Here is a 16,906-nt window from a genome sequence, read left to right on the forward strand (position 1 = left end):
AAACTTGATTTTGTCTTGTTGTATCTCTGCTGCAGTAAACTGAAGCCTTCTGTCTAAACAGGTACAGACTGTGAATGTGGAAACAAAAAACACAAAGGACCGTAAAACCATCCCCATTGAAGAGAAGCCCACCACCACAGCACTGGGGGGTTGTGTTAAAGAGCTACAGTAGAAATGTGGTGAAGTACTCTGTGACTGCTCGTCCATGACGTTAGAAAGTAGCAGCGGGTTATGGTTACAGCATTCCACGGTTAAATAAATGTGTCAGCTAATAGCACGGTGTCTTGTTAAAGTTAACGATTCAACACCTTGTTAAACATGACAAATAGTGCAGGGGCAGCAGGGTAGGGAAAGCTGTCAGTAATGATCTATTTTTACTCAAAGAAAACATCGTGAAAACACCGTTCTCCAAGTGTGTCTCTCAACAAGGAAAGGAAAAAAAGGCGCAACAGGAGAAAAAATAAAATCATCAGTTTATTTTCTCCCAGTAGGGATTAGGACAAACATTTACAAGAATTGTAACAGGGACAATACTGGGAGGAGGATTTAAACTCTCCTTTGTACAAGAGAACAGATTTTCAACCTGGACTTCTCTGTGGTTCATCGACTACTCCAGAGGCACTCTAACACAACGCAATGCAGCAACCTGTTGACCAAGATTCAGGGAAATAATACTACAGCGGACTGAAACAAAATAACCATCTGCTCATAACACCCCGTGTACTGCTGATTCATGTGTTTTTCAACACATCAGGAGGACCAAACATAGCACAGAGAGTACAAAACTAGAAAATGAATGCAAAGTTGGGATAAAAACGCTCAGATGAATGGATGAAAGTTCTCACCATCATCATCACCATCTCCAGTTTTGACAGATGACTAATGATTAAGAGTCATCTTATTGGCAAAAAACACATGTTGACTTGCACTGCTGTTGTCACTGGATGAATCTTCAGGATCTTCTGATACCCTGACTTTTACTGGGCTCAAGTGCAATAATCAGTCCTGACTCTGGCATTATTGTAACTATATGGCTTACAAGGTAAACAGGTCCGTATAAACTAGAAAGGTACATAGACATCTTTCATTAATCAAAAGTATGGTACAGCAATATATTGGCAAAAAAAAACTAAAGAGCTAAGTAACTTTATGTAAACAATGGTATACCACTGTACAGCTTATCCTAACATGGTATTTACAGGTCAAGTTCTTTTAGGAGCTAGTTCCCATGTACAGAGGGTCAATGTAAAAGAAAACACACAAGGTGAAGTCGTACGATGTACGTTAGGCAATCTCAACCATCCCACCTACTTGCAAAGAAGTGGATTCAAACCCAACATACAGCATTGAAATGTACAGCCTTGTTGAATTTCCCAATGCCTTCCTTCTCCTGTCAGACACAAGAGTTTCAAATTATACATAAGGCAAGGATTAGTTAAGGAAGGTGGAGGCATCACATTCTTTGCAAGGGATTACTGATAGAGCAGGTGGGATACAGGTCGATGGTTCTTTGGGGTAAATGCACTTTTTTTTTCCGAGAGTTTCACTTGTTTGTCACATGTAACAAAAACACACATCTGAGTGCAACGAAAGGGACATGTCGAGTTCTGTCGGGAAAATGTGCAAAATCTGCTCTAAAGCAAAGTGACACCGTCGCAAACTCTAATGTACAAGGTACTGGGAGATGAAAGGGGCGGGGGGGTCGTCATCGAAACGGACACCAGTGCAGACCCTTATTCCAACAAACTTTATATACAAGGCACTAAGGAGGAGATTCAAGGGCCACACATCCAGTCTGTAACAGGCTCCTCAGTCTGGTCTGAATATAGGATATTTGGGTAAGAATTCTATAAGAATCACCTGCAGAGAGGACGACACAGACGGAATTATGGGTAAGGTATCAGCAGATTTTACATTTGACAAATAATGAGTTATAAAACAAATCACAGCTGAAGTGATAAGTTTTTCAACTTCACTTTAGTTTACATTTTGCATTCTTCTGGAACATATTTGCATTTCCACTCCAAGAATGAAGCCGAAGCTATGAATTGTGAGACTATGTGAGAACATACTTACATATTCCATCATGTTACTGCTTTCACATTTTCTTTTACTGAGTTTCCAGTGCAGCCCCAGCTGACAAGAAGAAAAGGCACAAACACAATGAATGAACATCTCTTTCACTCTTCAACAGACACAAAGACACACACACACACAGACACACACACACACAAACAAAAGCAAATCTGTCTGAAATCTCCCCTTCAGTGTCAGGGGAATTTGAGAGCAGGGCTGTCTGGTCTCGCTGGGGTCAAATTGTGGCCAGACACCCTGAAGAGCTTCCTTTATGCCTTTGCACAGCTACTAGCGGTAATTTGTTGCTGTGAGACAAAACAAAATTAACACGGCCCTCTGCTCCTGACCTCACAGTCTTCCAAGTCATCCTACGAGAGATCTGACTCAGCTGACTCAGGTTTGAATCAGCTTTGAGGAAAGGGGTTAAGAGTTTAGAAAACAGATTAATGGTCATGATCCATCACAGTCATCCTGGACCTTCACTGACACAAATAAATATCTCCTCCACACAGGTGCTGATTTGTCGTCTTTCTTACCTTGTGGTATAATCGGTTATTCTCCCACTCTAGCAGCTTGTGAATAGACCGTCTCGTCTGTTGGAATGGACAACAAACACATGATCATTAAAGCACGCAGCAAAAAAATCACTGCCCTGAACACTGAACACTGAACACTTTAACAGGTATCAGTAAACAGCCCCAGTGTTAGGATTTATGGACTGAACTACCAATTTACCAGCTAGTAATTTCCACTTTGTTGCCATTAATTCTGAGTGCTAACCCCACCTTTAAATGACACACCCTTGAGCTGAGCAGGAGTGACGCTGAGCGGCGCAATGCGTCACTTCTACACAGAGCCACTAATTGAACATGAGCTGTTATTACCCTCTACTCTGAAAGCTATGCAGCTGAATTGCTATAACAGCCCCTGAGTAATCAGCGGCTGATGTAAGGGAGAGTTAAAGTGTCTGACTTGCGTTGCAGGAGGTCAGGAGACTTACTCTCTTGTTGAGGCAGATAACAGGCCAAAGACTGCAGCCGACTGTACAGCAACAACACAGGCAGCCGCAGAGAAGCCACTTCACATTCACTGGCAAGTTCTTCTTCAAACAGGCGTTCACCCTGCTGATGCTGGTTTTGAATTCCTCTGGCGCTACCTACAAAGAAAAACACACATTGAGGTTGTTTATTGCACAAAATGACCAATTCCTTGAAGGTATTACAAATGTTCCTGAGCTGTTGAGAGCAGGAGGGGGAGAGACAATACAAGTGTTTCTAGGTGGTGCTGACTTGAAAGATTCCTAATTGCTGCAAAGAAAACCTTCTCACAAAGATCAAAGAGCTTTAGAAAACCAACAGGTAGATATTTGCAGATGTTGTCCAGAGATGAGATGAGATCTCTGAATACTCTACCCCTGACTTGCTAACCAAGCTCTAGACTGTTCAAGGCAAGGAGGGACTCAAAGAAGAGATAAGCTCAGTGCCTGTGGCAGCGCCGGCCAAACAACTTGAATGGATGCTCATTCCTCTCTGAGTCTGTACGCCATAAAACAGGGGTCGTAATCTTTTATGACAGGATGCAAAGGTCTCTTTGCAAACAGCCAAAGACCTCAGAATAAAGCCCAGCAGGGCCTGATCTGCACCCTTCAATCATCATAATTGTGACCTCATCCATCACGTGTCACCCTGGGTCACAATGCTGAAGGTACTTTTTATTGCCCTACACTTCCCTCAGCCTGCTCTTACCCCTACAGCCTTTTTGTGTTTCTGCGTCCGACCCAGGAAGCTTTCCTTTCTTGTCTATGGCAGAGTCTTCATTACATTATTTTATCACCTGGAGCTGGACCCTCCAAAACACTGGGGTCCCTGCCAACTGAGCCCCATAGATGGCTTACTCATTTACAGAGCTGGACAGCAGCACATTCAGACTCCTTTCTCTGCACCGTGCTATGTTAGTTGAAATGCATCCCCGTTAGATCAAAACAACTTGGAGAAGGTTTTGTGAATGGGCTGGTGTGGGGAAGTCAGGGCTGTTAAAGGGCCCAAAAGAGAAACAAAAGAATCACTGTGGTTTTAATTGCTTCATTCTCCCCACTTGGAATTGAGCAGAAAGCAAGACTGAAGTGCAAGAAACTTGAAAGCAACTGCACCTTTCCCGTGAGAACAGAAGGAAATTCTGTGTCAAATCTGTTGCTCAGTCCAAACCTGAAGAAAGAGAAGATGAAAAGTGAACATCGACATGATAAATAAAAAAACACACGATGATGTAATTAAAATTGACCTGATACCTTGGAAAGCTTTTAAAAGACGACAGGACTTCATTTTCTTGAAATGAATTGTGTAGGCATTTCTAATAACTTTGTACAAAAATAAATACAAGAGCTAGTTTTTCTTAAATTGATATAACCTTTCATGCAATTCTGATTTACTGACTTGTAGTTTGTACATATGTACAGATTTAAAAACAGACTATCATTTCAACAGGAAAAAAGCATATGATGATGTTTAGTTTTAAAGAAGAAACACTATTAACTATGAGACAGAAATGTCATACAGGTTGGCATTAAACGAAAAATAAATAAGACTGATATTACATGCGATTCTGCTAACAGGTGTATCCCTAGCAAGTAAGTCTATCATCAACTCTCTTAGGGGGAATATTTTATGTTTGTCTGCTGTGCGCTGTTGATGGCTTGGCCCGGAAATGTCTCTTTTGAACATATTTCTCAGTGAGTCTGGCGTTGTCAGACGGGTGAAGAAGTTACAGATGTGACTGCGCTTGAGACAGAACAGCCTCACTCTGGTCTTGTCAAAGTACAGTTGAAAGTTGGCTTGACTTGAAAAGATTTCCAGTGTAGAATAAGCATCAATTATCTTTGTGAGTACAGAGATTTATGATTGAAGATTTTCAAATATGTGGAAAGTTGATCAGGCAAGAGTTGTCATTTATTGCCATTCATTTAGTCAGTGTATCCTGACCTTAGAATAAAAACAGGGCAATATAATTAGAAATTTTACTTTAACTTAAGTTAGCTTTGACTTGCATGTTAGATTGTTGATATAATTACATGGTATGGTAAGCTTATTCAGATGTTTTAGCAGCCTTTTCTTAATGTCAGGTAATAATCATGATGTATCTAAAAAAAACCCACCAATACAAGGAATCAATACTTTCCAACACATTTGTCATCTCTGTGAACACCTCCCAGCCTACCCTGTCACTAAATACATCTAAGACAGATACTTTTCAACAGTACAGTGTGCTTATTTTCAGGGAGGTAAGCTGGATAAACAGGAAAAATAAAACTACTTTTTAAAAAGTCACAAAACTACTACATGACATAACACCAGAGGGGTTACTTGCTTACATGTATATGTTGCCCTGTTTTAACAGTCATCATATATGGAAAGCATCAGCTTCAGTACAAATCAAACTGTAGCTCAGGAGCCGACACTCGCATGTAAACAATGGAGAAACTGACCTTAAAATAGTCTCAGATGGTGAGACTGATTGGGTTGATTTAACAGATGACTTCGTTACCTTTATTAATGGCAATAAGCTGATGTTGATGTTTTGGTCTGCACGGTTATTACGTTGAAGCCCAAACATTTTAGGCTTACAGTGCACTACAAGAAAACTCGCCTATCGTTGAATATTGGTAGATAGTTTGCTTACTTTATCGTAGCCATGGGTACAAACAACTGTTAACGTTTGTTTTCACTGTATTTAAGTTTGACTGTAGAGCTGTCTCCTCTGTCTAATCACAGGACTGACTGTTAGTTGTTGTGTTTAGCGTTAGCTGGCAGGTTAGCATCAGCTAAGCAGGCTCCGGGCGAAGACATCAAAACAATAAAGCGATAGACGAGGCGACAGACGCGGCTCCGCTTACACTGTGATGTGGCCGGCTCCTCGCATGACCACGGGTTCCGGACAGTATCTAGGCAAGTGTTCCTCGCTCACTACGTGCTCATCCTCTTCGTCTTCCAACTCATAAATGGTATCAAAGTCCGCCATGTTGGGTAGTAAGACGCTCATGACGTTTGCTACGGGGGTGCGCGCGGACGCAAGAGCGGGCGCGCGAGGCCAAATTGTGAGGAGCATTCATCAGCCCAGAGAGAAGAGCTGAAATGTATCATTGAACCTTTTATCTGCCATATGGGGAACATAAAACACCCTTAAAGGTACCACCTGTAAGACTCATGACATGTAGAGTATTGTAATTTTGGCAGTTTAAGTTTGTCAGAGGGTTAATAAACTTCTTTTAACAAGACACGAGTCAAAATCGGGAAAAGAAAACCTTCCCCAACAAAACCAGTTTAGCCACAAGACATTTAGCATAATTATACAAAGGCCTTTGAACCTGCCGCACGTCTCGTCACCTGAAACTGAATTTTGGGAGCCAAATGTCAAATGTAGGCCAATCACGCACACACACAAAAAACATTTGGGCCAGGTTGTTGTCTATCCGCTGACATCTGACGGAAGAACTTGTAGCTGACGTGACAACCAAGTTTGCCAATGTACAGCAGATTGACACAAAATGAGTTTTAGTGGGCAAAAAAAAAATTATAACAAATAATATCAAATAGGCCGATTAAATATTAAAATAAATAACTTTCCAACTGTCAAGTCATGAGGTATAATTCGAGAAAATTGACTACAAACCAGTAAACGCTTATCATTTTATGTTCAGTGTTCTTGTTTTAGTGACTTTCAGGCTTTGTCAGCATATTTTCTTTAGAAATAAATGATAGCAGGTGGTTCTGCAAAAACAAACAATTTATTTACATTTAAAGTTACAAGCAAAAGACATGTGTACCCGTATCATTAACAGCTGTCTGCTGCTTTCTAGGCCACCAAAGAGGTAAAATTGTGCAGAAAAAAACGTGTCATTGATTTGTCAAGTTGAAGCAGTTTCTCAAGTGTGGCAGGATTTGCTTGCAGTCCACTTTTAAACTTCATTAAAATGTACCCAAATTCTCATCTTATTCACAAACATTTCATCACATACAAAAAGGATATTTATATCTTATTAACTCACAAACATTTTAAGCTTTTAAGTTTGAAACACGTCAGTTTTTTCATTTTTTAAAAATTTCCCCACGTTATTAGAACTATTCTATAAAAGCAATATTTGAAGAGCCTCCAGCATTTCGTTGCTATTAATCAAAAGTCCATCCATGCAGCTGTGTGCGTCATGACGTCAGTTCAGGTGTCCTGTCCGCGTGTCGGAGTGCTCAGTTTTGTGTGGTGTTCCACAGTGTGCATATTTCACTGAGTCACTGTCACCTGCTGTATATTCCTGATAGAAGGCAACGTGCTCATGCCCTGAGGAGGGTACAGAGAACCGTGGATGTCTGAGGGAGAGAGTGACCCCGGCACCGGCAGAGGACTCAAGGAGCCCGGGTCACTGTGCACTGAGCCCCCGCTGCCGTCAGACTGACCCAGCTTCTTCTTGATCAGTTTGCGCTCTTTGGCCCGGCGGTTCTGGAACCAGATTTTCACCTGGAAAATGACAGAAAACAGCTTTAATTCAACTTCAGGCTAAGGGGCATTGTGAAAAGACATAACAGAATAATAAAAATTCAATGCAGGCGGCGTGTTTGTCTCTGGATGGGCCCGCTTGGTGTAAATTTACGGTAAAACATCGAAATTATCAACTAAATTTTTTAAACAAAATTATTTTTTTCATATTCTTTTCCTCTTCTCATATTCTCTTGCAAGCATGAGCGTCCCCTCCAATTTCTTTGTCAGTGAAATGAACAAAACATCCAGTGATGCTTTAAGAGAAGGGAAATGATAATGTTTCGTGCAAAAAAATGAAGCTGTAACGTTATGGATTGATTGTTTTTTTCCTTTAAATAACTTTTAGGACATCTGTTTCCAAATTGATTAAAACAAATAAATATACTAACAAAAAAAGTAAAATAGGAATTTACGGTGTTAATGGTCCCAGTAAATAATAGGGCAATACATTAATGTAAAAAATTACCTTATTTGAAACACACGTTTTATTAAAACCTGCATTTAGCCTATTTTTTATTTTAATAAATGATCACACAAAACAGGGGCTAAAAGACTAAACGATTTATAACTTAGAATTAAACCAGTCTGGTCATACCTGTCTTTCCGACAGGCCCAGGTTGACAGCCAGTTCAGATTTCCTCCTGATGGTGATATATCTGTTGAAATGAAACTCCTTCTCCAGCTCCAGCCTTTGATGGTCGGTGTAGACTACCCTGTATTTCTCCTTCGTCCTGGTTTTACCTGCAAATTTGATGGGACAAAAAAAACACAAAGCCTCAGACTGAGCTCTCTCAACATTCAGATTGTTAAACAAGATTTACGCAGGGGAGGCAGCATGTCAGGACCGGCTCATATCTCCACACAGCATCTTTATTAGCTGCTTGTTAAACACACATCCCTTTACATCTGTTACTGATACGCAAATTGAGCTTGTTGGCTTGCTTTGATGAGGGCTGCAGTTCAAAGAATTTCAAACTGCCAGGGCTCAGATCAAAAACGGACAAGTCAAAGGGGCATTTTAACAAACAAGATGCAGGAAAAGCGAAGCACATACAAAACAAGGTTCATAAAAAAGTTGCTGGGCCTCTTTTCCTCCTTAATTTTACAGGCTGTTAACTGGAAGGTGTCACCTTGAGTACATTTAAGTGTGAGCAAAAGGGGCTCAGAAGTCCAGTCATTAGTGTTATTAAAGGGCACGTTCCTTTTATGGACCGTTACAATTAATCATTCTCAGAGTAATTCTGATGGTGCAGATTTATTTTAGGTCTCGATGAATGCAAATATTCGATTTATGGTGCTACTGTAAGGGCCCTACTACAGTTCTAGGCTGTGAAACCTGTCACTCTTTCCGGTCATATAACTCTGGAAGAGGAAGAGAGGTTGGTGCATATCAAAGTGAAGAGGTGTTGAAAGCAGAGGCCACCGCCTGGATATGACGGATAACACTGAAAACAGCAAACAATGTGACAGGGAAGTCTTCCTCACATCTCCACGAATCATGACATTAACATCACAACTGGGCCTGGCGCCGAGGCCTCACACCTTCTTCGATTCCCACCACAGGAGAGAAAACAGACTGAGCTGGTTCCTCGTCGAAAATATGAGTTATTGAAACCAATTATGGATCATCTGATATGCTTAGTATCTTATACACTCGGCTGCTATGAAAAAAAAAACTTTTTTCCAATAACAGCTAATAAGAACAACCTGCTGTATTTTAAAACGGGCTTCAGATAAATTTAAGAACTCAGGCAGGACAAATGCAGGGAACAAGAGTTTCGTTCAGCTGTTCTACTTTTAGGCGAGTTCTTCTCTATCCTTCACAGCTGGGTTCTCCTTAATAATCAATCTGAAGAATATAAAAAAATAACTGCTTTTAATGGTATAGAAGTTTCAGAATTTTCAAAGGCTGCATAAAGAGCTCAAAATTGGAACACTTTTTTCTGTGCGTAAATCCACTTGGTTTTACGCACAGGAAATGCCAAAATAAGGCAACCCACTATTTTATTTTCCACTCAAGTTATAACTACGATATCCTCACCTGTGGAAGATGATTGCGCGGTTTTGCTCATCCACTGGAATGAATTGCGTCGTTCTCTGTCAGGAGAAAGTTGTGCAACAGTTACGTTCTCGGGCGGCGGCTGTAACACCGCAGATCCTGGAGGATGCATGTGCGTGTACTCAGAAGAGCAGTACGGAACCTGTGCAGGAGACGAGTTGTTCATGGGTGTAGGAATTGTATTAGGGGGTCCCAGACTGTATGCACCCCAGTCCTCTCGAGGAGCTCCATACGTAGGCCCCCAGCTCCCCGTGGACTGAGCGTGCGAATCCATGTTTGGCACATGATGGTATCCTGTAAAGTCGGGGTACTGAGGTGTGGAAACAAAGTTCTGTGGAGGCAGGTTTATGCTCGATCTTCTTACAGGCCCCTGGTGATACATGCCGGTTTCTTTATCCAAAAGGTATCCCACATACATGATGTGTACAAAAAACAACAACAAAATAAGTTATATGCAGCAGAGGGGTTAGAGTGGCCTGTTTCAAGGCGACATTTTAGCCCTGAAGCTGCTTGAAACAATCCTGCTGTTTTTGTAGTCCAAATGGGTTCCAAATGTAAGAATGCGACGTAGTTCCAGACTGTCTCCCCTCTCACATGATGTGTCTCTGTTGACAAGATGCTAAAGGTATACTAAGGCCTGCCTGACGTCAGCCCACTCCTCAACTCTTAGAGATTTGCATTCAAATGAAAGAGAGAAGTGCTGCCGGCCCAGCTGTCCCCCTTGCGCCTGTCCTGTTGCGCGTCATCAGCTGACAGTGGGCCTATCCGGGACAGGACTTCTCCTCTGTATGAATATATTAACGACACAACCTATCAGCTGCACGAATTGGCAATAAACCGAGGCCTCAAACGCACCAAGCCAAAGAGGCCTGTGCGTAATTGCGCGCAGACTTTAAACATCATATGAAAAGGATTTTCTCTCTTGGATGCATTATTTTATTTGTAGCCAGCTACATAAAAACAGGATACGTACAGCAAAATTAAGACTCACTACCAACATGTTTTCGCATTTTACAGAGAATCCAGCACATTTATCAATTGTTTGCTTTAAAAATCTGTTACTGTGGGAATTCACCAGTTTCCATCCACACTTCACACTCGATCCATGTTGTATTTGTTTAGATATTCGCTTGCAAACGAGGTGCAAAGTATCAGCGACTTTCCCCCCTCTGTAACAAGCCGGACCTTTCGTATTCGTGTTCACACCTCAAGGTCGCACTTCACAGCTAATTCCGGTTACAAGGAAACTCTAACAACCCCCCTATGACAAATAGGAGGCTCCCACACATCACTCTGCGCTGTCTCTGAGAATAACAGCGAGTTTATTTTTCTCTGATCCTTTCTAAAATAGGTCTTATGACTCTGAGCGAAATAGCTGCAGTTTCAAAGGGATTAAAAAGGAATTTGGTAGCTTTGAGAATTTGAAAGACACCAGCTGGTGCAAAAAAAAAAAGTTTGACAAATTATTTCTGTAACAGTAAAGAAAGAAGCTACTTATAGCATAAAACCTTAAATACCCGAGCTTAAAGATATCATCCCATTATCCCCCCCCCCCTAATTCACAGAAAACGACCATACCCTGACTTTTATATGCTTCCTCTTTCATTTGCCTCTGTTGTCATCATATAGGTAAATATCTTTATTTTGAGAGGCAAAAATACCTTCTCATTCTGTATATCTTTTTGTTATCGTCTGATTAATTTGGCAGGTGATTGAGGGCCCGTTTAGCACGGCTAATTAATTGGTCTGTCTAAAAATAGAGCAGCCCAAAGTCATAAATGCTGATGGATGTCTCTGATGCATGTGTTTATTGACCGTAAAATATTTATGAGACAGTGTCATTGAGTCGGCCCTGTGACAGTCCATAGACCCTCAGCTCTCTGATTTAAACATACATTCAGGGTATTCAGTGTCAGTCAGTCAGTCTGTCAGTCAGTCAGTTGCCTGCTAAAAAGATGTTCAGATACTCGAGATAAAGTTGTTTTTGATTCAAAATATTTGTATGGCTGAAATAAATTCTGAATTAAAATTTGGTATTTAGGAAAGGTCAGATCAGAGCTTTTAAAAATATTGCACATTTTTACATTTTACAATGACCACATAGCCCAAAATTTACGTTTCGGTTTTTGGTTTCTAAACTAGGTGTAATTTTTTTCCTATCTTCATTGTGCTGCACACATACGAGGTTATCGCTATCAACACTGGTCAAGGTATTGATTGATTTTTTCCTTTTCCCCCCCTTCTTTCTGTCTTTTCTTTTTTTTTTCCCCGAAAAATCACTGCTGCCCTCTTGTGGATTGCTGAGGAACGACATACTTCAATATAGTTCTTCAATTTCAAATCACCTGCCCAGGAGCAGTGGAAAGACGCCTTATGTAATTAACCTTACTTGAGTTAACTTGAGTTAAAGGTACCTTTACTTCTCTAGGTAATACATTTTCCACTAATGAGCCATTTCTTTACAAATCAGAGTGAAATATTCCGACCTGATTTTCAGATCATTACAGTGTAAGTCATTTTACAGATCTACACCAAATCCACCTTAAGCTACATAGTTTATATCATGAATAAAACTAGTTCCACCTTTAGTTACAAAATTGAAAGGAAGACCGCACATTTATGTGTCAGTATGTAAATTCAGTTTAATGATGAGCCATTCTTCTTTATTTTGGATTATTTCAACAGTAATCCAAATTACTGTGAGATTAGAAAAGTACAATTTGAAGACATTAGACTAAATTAGTAAAAAAAAAAAACACGCTAAACATTAAATACCTAACACTCCATATTTCATCCATGTTGGTGAGGTTACAGATTTTAAGATTTTTTTTTCGGCTCCGTCACCTAATTGACCACAAGAGGGCAGCCTTTACTCACAAGAAACACCTGTTTGATGCTCTCACAATACATATTACTGTAGTTTGACTATCTACATGAAATGTGAATCCTAGTGAGAACAAGTTAATAAAATTGTCAAAAGTGACAAACTAACATACTGTTGAACATAAAAGTTTCAAGGAAAAAATCCACCTGTGAACTGAGTTTACAATTTATTCTCTGATTTACCATGACACATAATGTCTGCACAACAGCATATCATTCCTCAACAAAGCTGGGGGATATTTTCAATACCAGATATTCAGAAAAGTGACTGAAAGTTATTAGTTAAACATATCCCAAGTCCGCTGTCAGGAAACTCACAGCAGTATGACGTTATACAATGTTTTGTGCCTTGGTGGAATTTTATAAACCAAGTCACAGAACTTAAAAGACAAAAATTCATATGATGGAGAAAACAGTACAGATACAATAAATGACACTTTCTTGTGACACTTCTGAAGGGGAAATTAGGGGAATTTTGATTTTTTTAAACAACTGTGAAATATGAACTGATGACTCAGTGAGAGCTTTGGTTTTGACCACATTCACACAATATTGAGCCTGAAAATGAACTCATCGTTCTCTATCATGCTGCTGTCACGATGAAGTGAAGTTTTTAGTTTCCATCTATGACATCGACTCAGTCTGATTTCTGAAAGGACAGAGTCCTTCTCCTTAAAGAGGAAACATGTCATATGAATAAATTGTGATACTGTCCAGGAAGTTAAGTTTCATATTGAGTCTGATCGTGGAGGCGAGGGCTTGACCACATGGTGCTGATTCATAGTCACAAAAACTGATTCACGGTCTGTGGTTTGAGGTCAAATGGGATCTCAATCAGATATTTGAGTGGTGACACTAAAACACATTTTTATTTTAAAATAAAACTTGATAAAATCTTTGCTATAATCACATTTAATCCACACCTAGTTCAACATAAAGGCCTCCTTTTTAACTTCCTCTCTTTGTTTATTTGGGTTGTGTTCTTTTTTTGCCAGATGGCGCCATTGAGTCAGTTATGAACTGGCTTCCAAAAGGATGTGAAGAAGTACATTTATCAGCTGTTGATCATTATATGATTGTATCCACAGTTCTGTGGAGCAGAACCAGAGAGTAGGGGCAATATTTATGCTTGACTGTAATACTTGATACTCAGGGGATTATGTGGTCTTAACATGCTCATGTTTGTAAGAGAAATTCATTCTTCATCCCAGTGGAGCTCATTGCTGCGTGTTACACATTCGAAGTCTGTGAAGCTGCACAGATATACAACAAGGGATTTTCAGACTTATGGACAGCATTTCAAGACACCAAAAAGGTGGCTGTGATTGTTTGCAGGATATTTTGAGAGGTCATGCTGGGTTGTCTGGCTCTGAGCAGACTGAGCTGTGATTTCAATCTAAACAACATTCTATTGGGACGCAACTGTGCATTCAACAGAGGTCACAAAAATGAAATGTTTTCATCAAAATCTTTTAACAGATCCTTATCTCTTTGTCTTCAAGGTTTGATTATCTGAGGTCTGGTTGATCTAGAAAGGCCACAGTGAGTGATGCCAGGGAAAGCACGCTTGTCAACTCTTTGGCAAACTGTGATGATGAAGTGATGTTCATTCCCTCTCTAAGTGTAAACGTGGAAAGCTAAAAAACATTAACTTAAGTCTCAAGTTCTCTCCCTGAGCTTAGAATGTTGTATTTGTAGCAGATCAGTGACGGTCAGTGTTTAAGCAGCCAAAGAATTCGGTTTGTTGCATAACTTGGTTGATGTTGTTGAAGTGGCCGCAGCGCACAGCGTCGCTCTGTAGGAAGAGAGGTAAAACAAGACCATCTGCTACTATTTTTAGAGAAACTGCCTGCATGGAGGACACACACGCACCCGGCTAAAGTTTGTCCCCCGTAACATAAAACACATGGAGAGCAGGATATGCAAAGCATAAGTCATGTTTCACTATTTTGATTAGTTTACCTAAGATACAACAGAGATAGATTTTGGCCAGGCTGTGAAGAATTTTTCTGTTTATGAGCTGTTATTCTGTGTGAGTGAGAATAGTTTCTGTGTCCTGGGGGCAGGGATGTTGAAGAATTCAGATGTTTCTCTGAATTTAGAAGGAAACGATTAACTTCTTAAGCCTCACTTAGATATTTTCCATCACTGGAATCATTAAGCTCAGACATTTATGAAAGAAATTAAACTTTCTGTCAACATTAAAGCTACAGAGGCAGCAGTGGGGTTCTGGACTGTTTTAGTCAGTCTACATTATGCAATGTTTGGCACACATATGGTGAATGATACAACTTAGATCCAATGCAGAAAAAATTAAACAAGATTCAAGTCATATTGAAACCATGTCAGTTTGAGGTCCCATGTTCCCATGTTCCCTGTTGTAAAAGTTCTATTATGACACATCTAAAAGGCTTTTTGAATATTTCTCTTTTTAGTCCAACAAATGTTCCATATGTGTGTTACTCAGTCATGATCTCACCTCAGCTTGTTCATGTTTAATTCCTTCAAACAAATGCTCTCAACCCTCTGGCGCTTACTGGTCTATGCAGTGGATCACTGTTTAAAAGTCACTTTCTGCTGAATGCATTGCTCTCTATGGTGGATCTGCACATCAGCCTGTGTTTCTAATATTTGTTGTTTTTTTAGGAAGTTACAGACACACATCAGAGGGTCAAAAAGTTTAAAGACCATAAAGTATGCAGAGTTGCAATATGTGAAAATGTGATAACATGTTTTGCAAAGCATCACAAATAAATAATTAATGGAGTTATAAAAAATGCTTTAAGTTAATTTTTACATTGAGTTCATGCTGTTTTATGTTTAATGCTCAGGTGCATGTAGTCCACTGGAGGGGTCATATCTGTAACCTTGTAAAAATAACTCATTTTTTTTCATGTCCTTAGAAAAATAAAATTGCTTCAGGAATAAATATTTACACAGGTTTTTATATTTCATACATCAGAGGGTTTAAGTAGCTTGAAAGACAGCTCAGTCAGTAAAGTCAGGTTGAGTTGATAAAAACTTTGTTTTGGTAGGTATCTAGGCTGCAACTCTCCTCACTTACCACAGATTTACTTTACATGCAGCAATTAAGGAGTGATGATATATTGTCTTAGTATAAGAAATCAGTCTTTATATAGCACCAGTTCAAATCTTATTATCTCCGCCAAGGAGGTTATGTTGTTGGGAAAGTTTGTCTGTTTGACTGTGTACAGCATAACTCAAAAAGTTAAATGAGATAAGGAAGAAGTGATTAAATTTTGAAATCCATCTGGATACAGGATTTTTTAAAAGGATTTTTTTAAAGGATTCTTAATCATTGTGAGATAGGGCTGTTTTCACCATATGTGTATATAACTCCACGATAAATGGTCAGATCGCTTTGCAAAAGAATACAAGACAAGGTCACGAACATTTCTGACAGATGTAAACGTACGATCCAGATCCTGCCAATATTCTGGATACTAAGATCCAGAATATGAAATATGAACTGGTTCATCATCATTTTTAACACTGTCAGGTAACAAATTATCATACATACCTGCAACTAACACCAAATTGTAGCAGACAGTCTGCTTAAAGGGAGTATAACATTAAAGTAGGACGAAAGTGTTGCATGACAATCACAATATGCTTGGCGGAGGTCTGCGCTCTCTGAGTGTTTTTCTAGTCTTGAGATGTTTTACAAAAACTCAACAACAAGATCCAGTCCCTGCTTATAGGCAAAGCTCAGATCTCAGCTTGATCAACCATGAACAATTTGCACTATGCAGCATTTACTTAGACAAAACACATTGGTGAGGGGGACTTTCCTTTAAAGAAGCAGGAACCTTGAGCAGACTCAAGTTAGACATCTGCTTCAAGGTGTAAGAATGAAAGTAGTCGGAGCCTGGGGAGGAGGAGGGACCGAAAGTTTGAGTGCAGCACTGGTGTAAGGCAGCAGGAACATGAGCAGAGCAGAGGCGGAGATCAGAGCTTAAATAGACCAGCTGATTGGGAGGATAAATTGTCAGGTGATTATGGAAATGAAGCAAGTAGAACTGAGCTACCTTTCAGGTGTTGCTCCATTTTTAACTTCCCATTACAAAATCCTCACAGAGAGATTGTTAACGACTCAAACTGCAACTAAAACCTCCATCTGCTGCTGTTACGTTGTCTCTGTCAGTGGTTGTATGCCTCACATGGTTTCAAGTTTGAACAATTTACTTATTGTTCTAATTAGACACAACAATTGAGACCTAACACAAAAAATACAAAAGTTCCATATTCACTTGTACAACGCGTGGTGGCTGAAGCCTCAATATGCCACTGTTAATTTAACAAAGCAGCAGAGATGAGACGAGCCCTGAGAGCCAGCCAACA

General features: G+C 39.9%; 2 protein-coding genes across 2 annotated transcripts; both read right to left on the reverse strand.

Annotated features, from left to right (window-relative positions):
- Nucleotides 1-464: 464 nt before the first annotated feature.
- chic1 (cysteine-rich hydrophobic domain 1) lies at nucleotides 465-6,136 on the reverse strand. Its single transcript, XM_074673289.1, has 6 exons — nucleotides 5,966-6,136; nucleotides 4,226-4,280; nucleotides 3,077-3,232; nucleotides 2,613-2,669; nucleotides 2,077-2,136; nucleotides 465-1,860 (listed from the first exon to the last, which is right to left on the reverse strand). The coding sequence occupies exons 1-6, from the start codon at nucleotides 6,109-6,111 to the stop codon at nucleotides 1,810-1,812; spliced, it is 525 nt and encodes a 174-aa protein (XP_074529390.1). The 5' UTR covers nucleotides 6,112-6,136; the 3' UTR covers nucleotides 465-1,809.
- Nucleotides 6,137-6,900: 764 nt separating this feature from the next.
- Nucleotides 6,901-10,079, reverse strand: cdx4 (caudal type homeobox 4). Its single transcript, XM_074674429.1, has 3 exons — nucleotides 9,644-10,079; nucleotides 8,198-8,343; nucleotides 6,901-7,581 (listed from the first exon to the last, which is right to left on the reverse strand). Exons 1-3 carry the CDS (start codon nucleotides 10,077-10,079, stop codon nucleotides 7,348-7,350), a joined length of 816 nt encoding a protein of 271 aa, XP_074530530.1. The 3' UTR covers nucleotides 6,901-7,347.
- Nucleotides 10,080-16,906: the final 6,827 nt, after the last annotated feature.

This window comes from Halichoeres trimaculatus, unplaced genomic scaffold (assembly GCF_033239565.1).
Source record: "Halichoeres trimaculatus isolate MK-OKI-2021-1 unplaced genomic scaffold, fHalTri1.1 fHalTri1_scaffold_7, whole genome shotgun sequence".
Classification (NCBI taxonomy): Eukaryota; Metazoa; Chordata; class Actinopteri; order Labriformes; family Labridae; genus Halichoeres; species Halichoeres trimaculatus.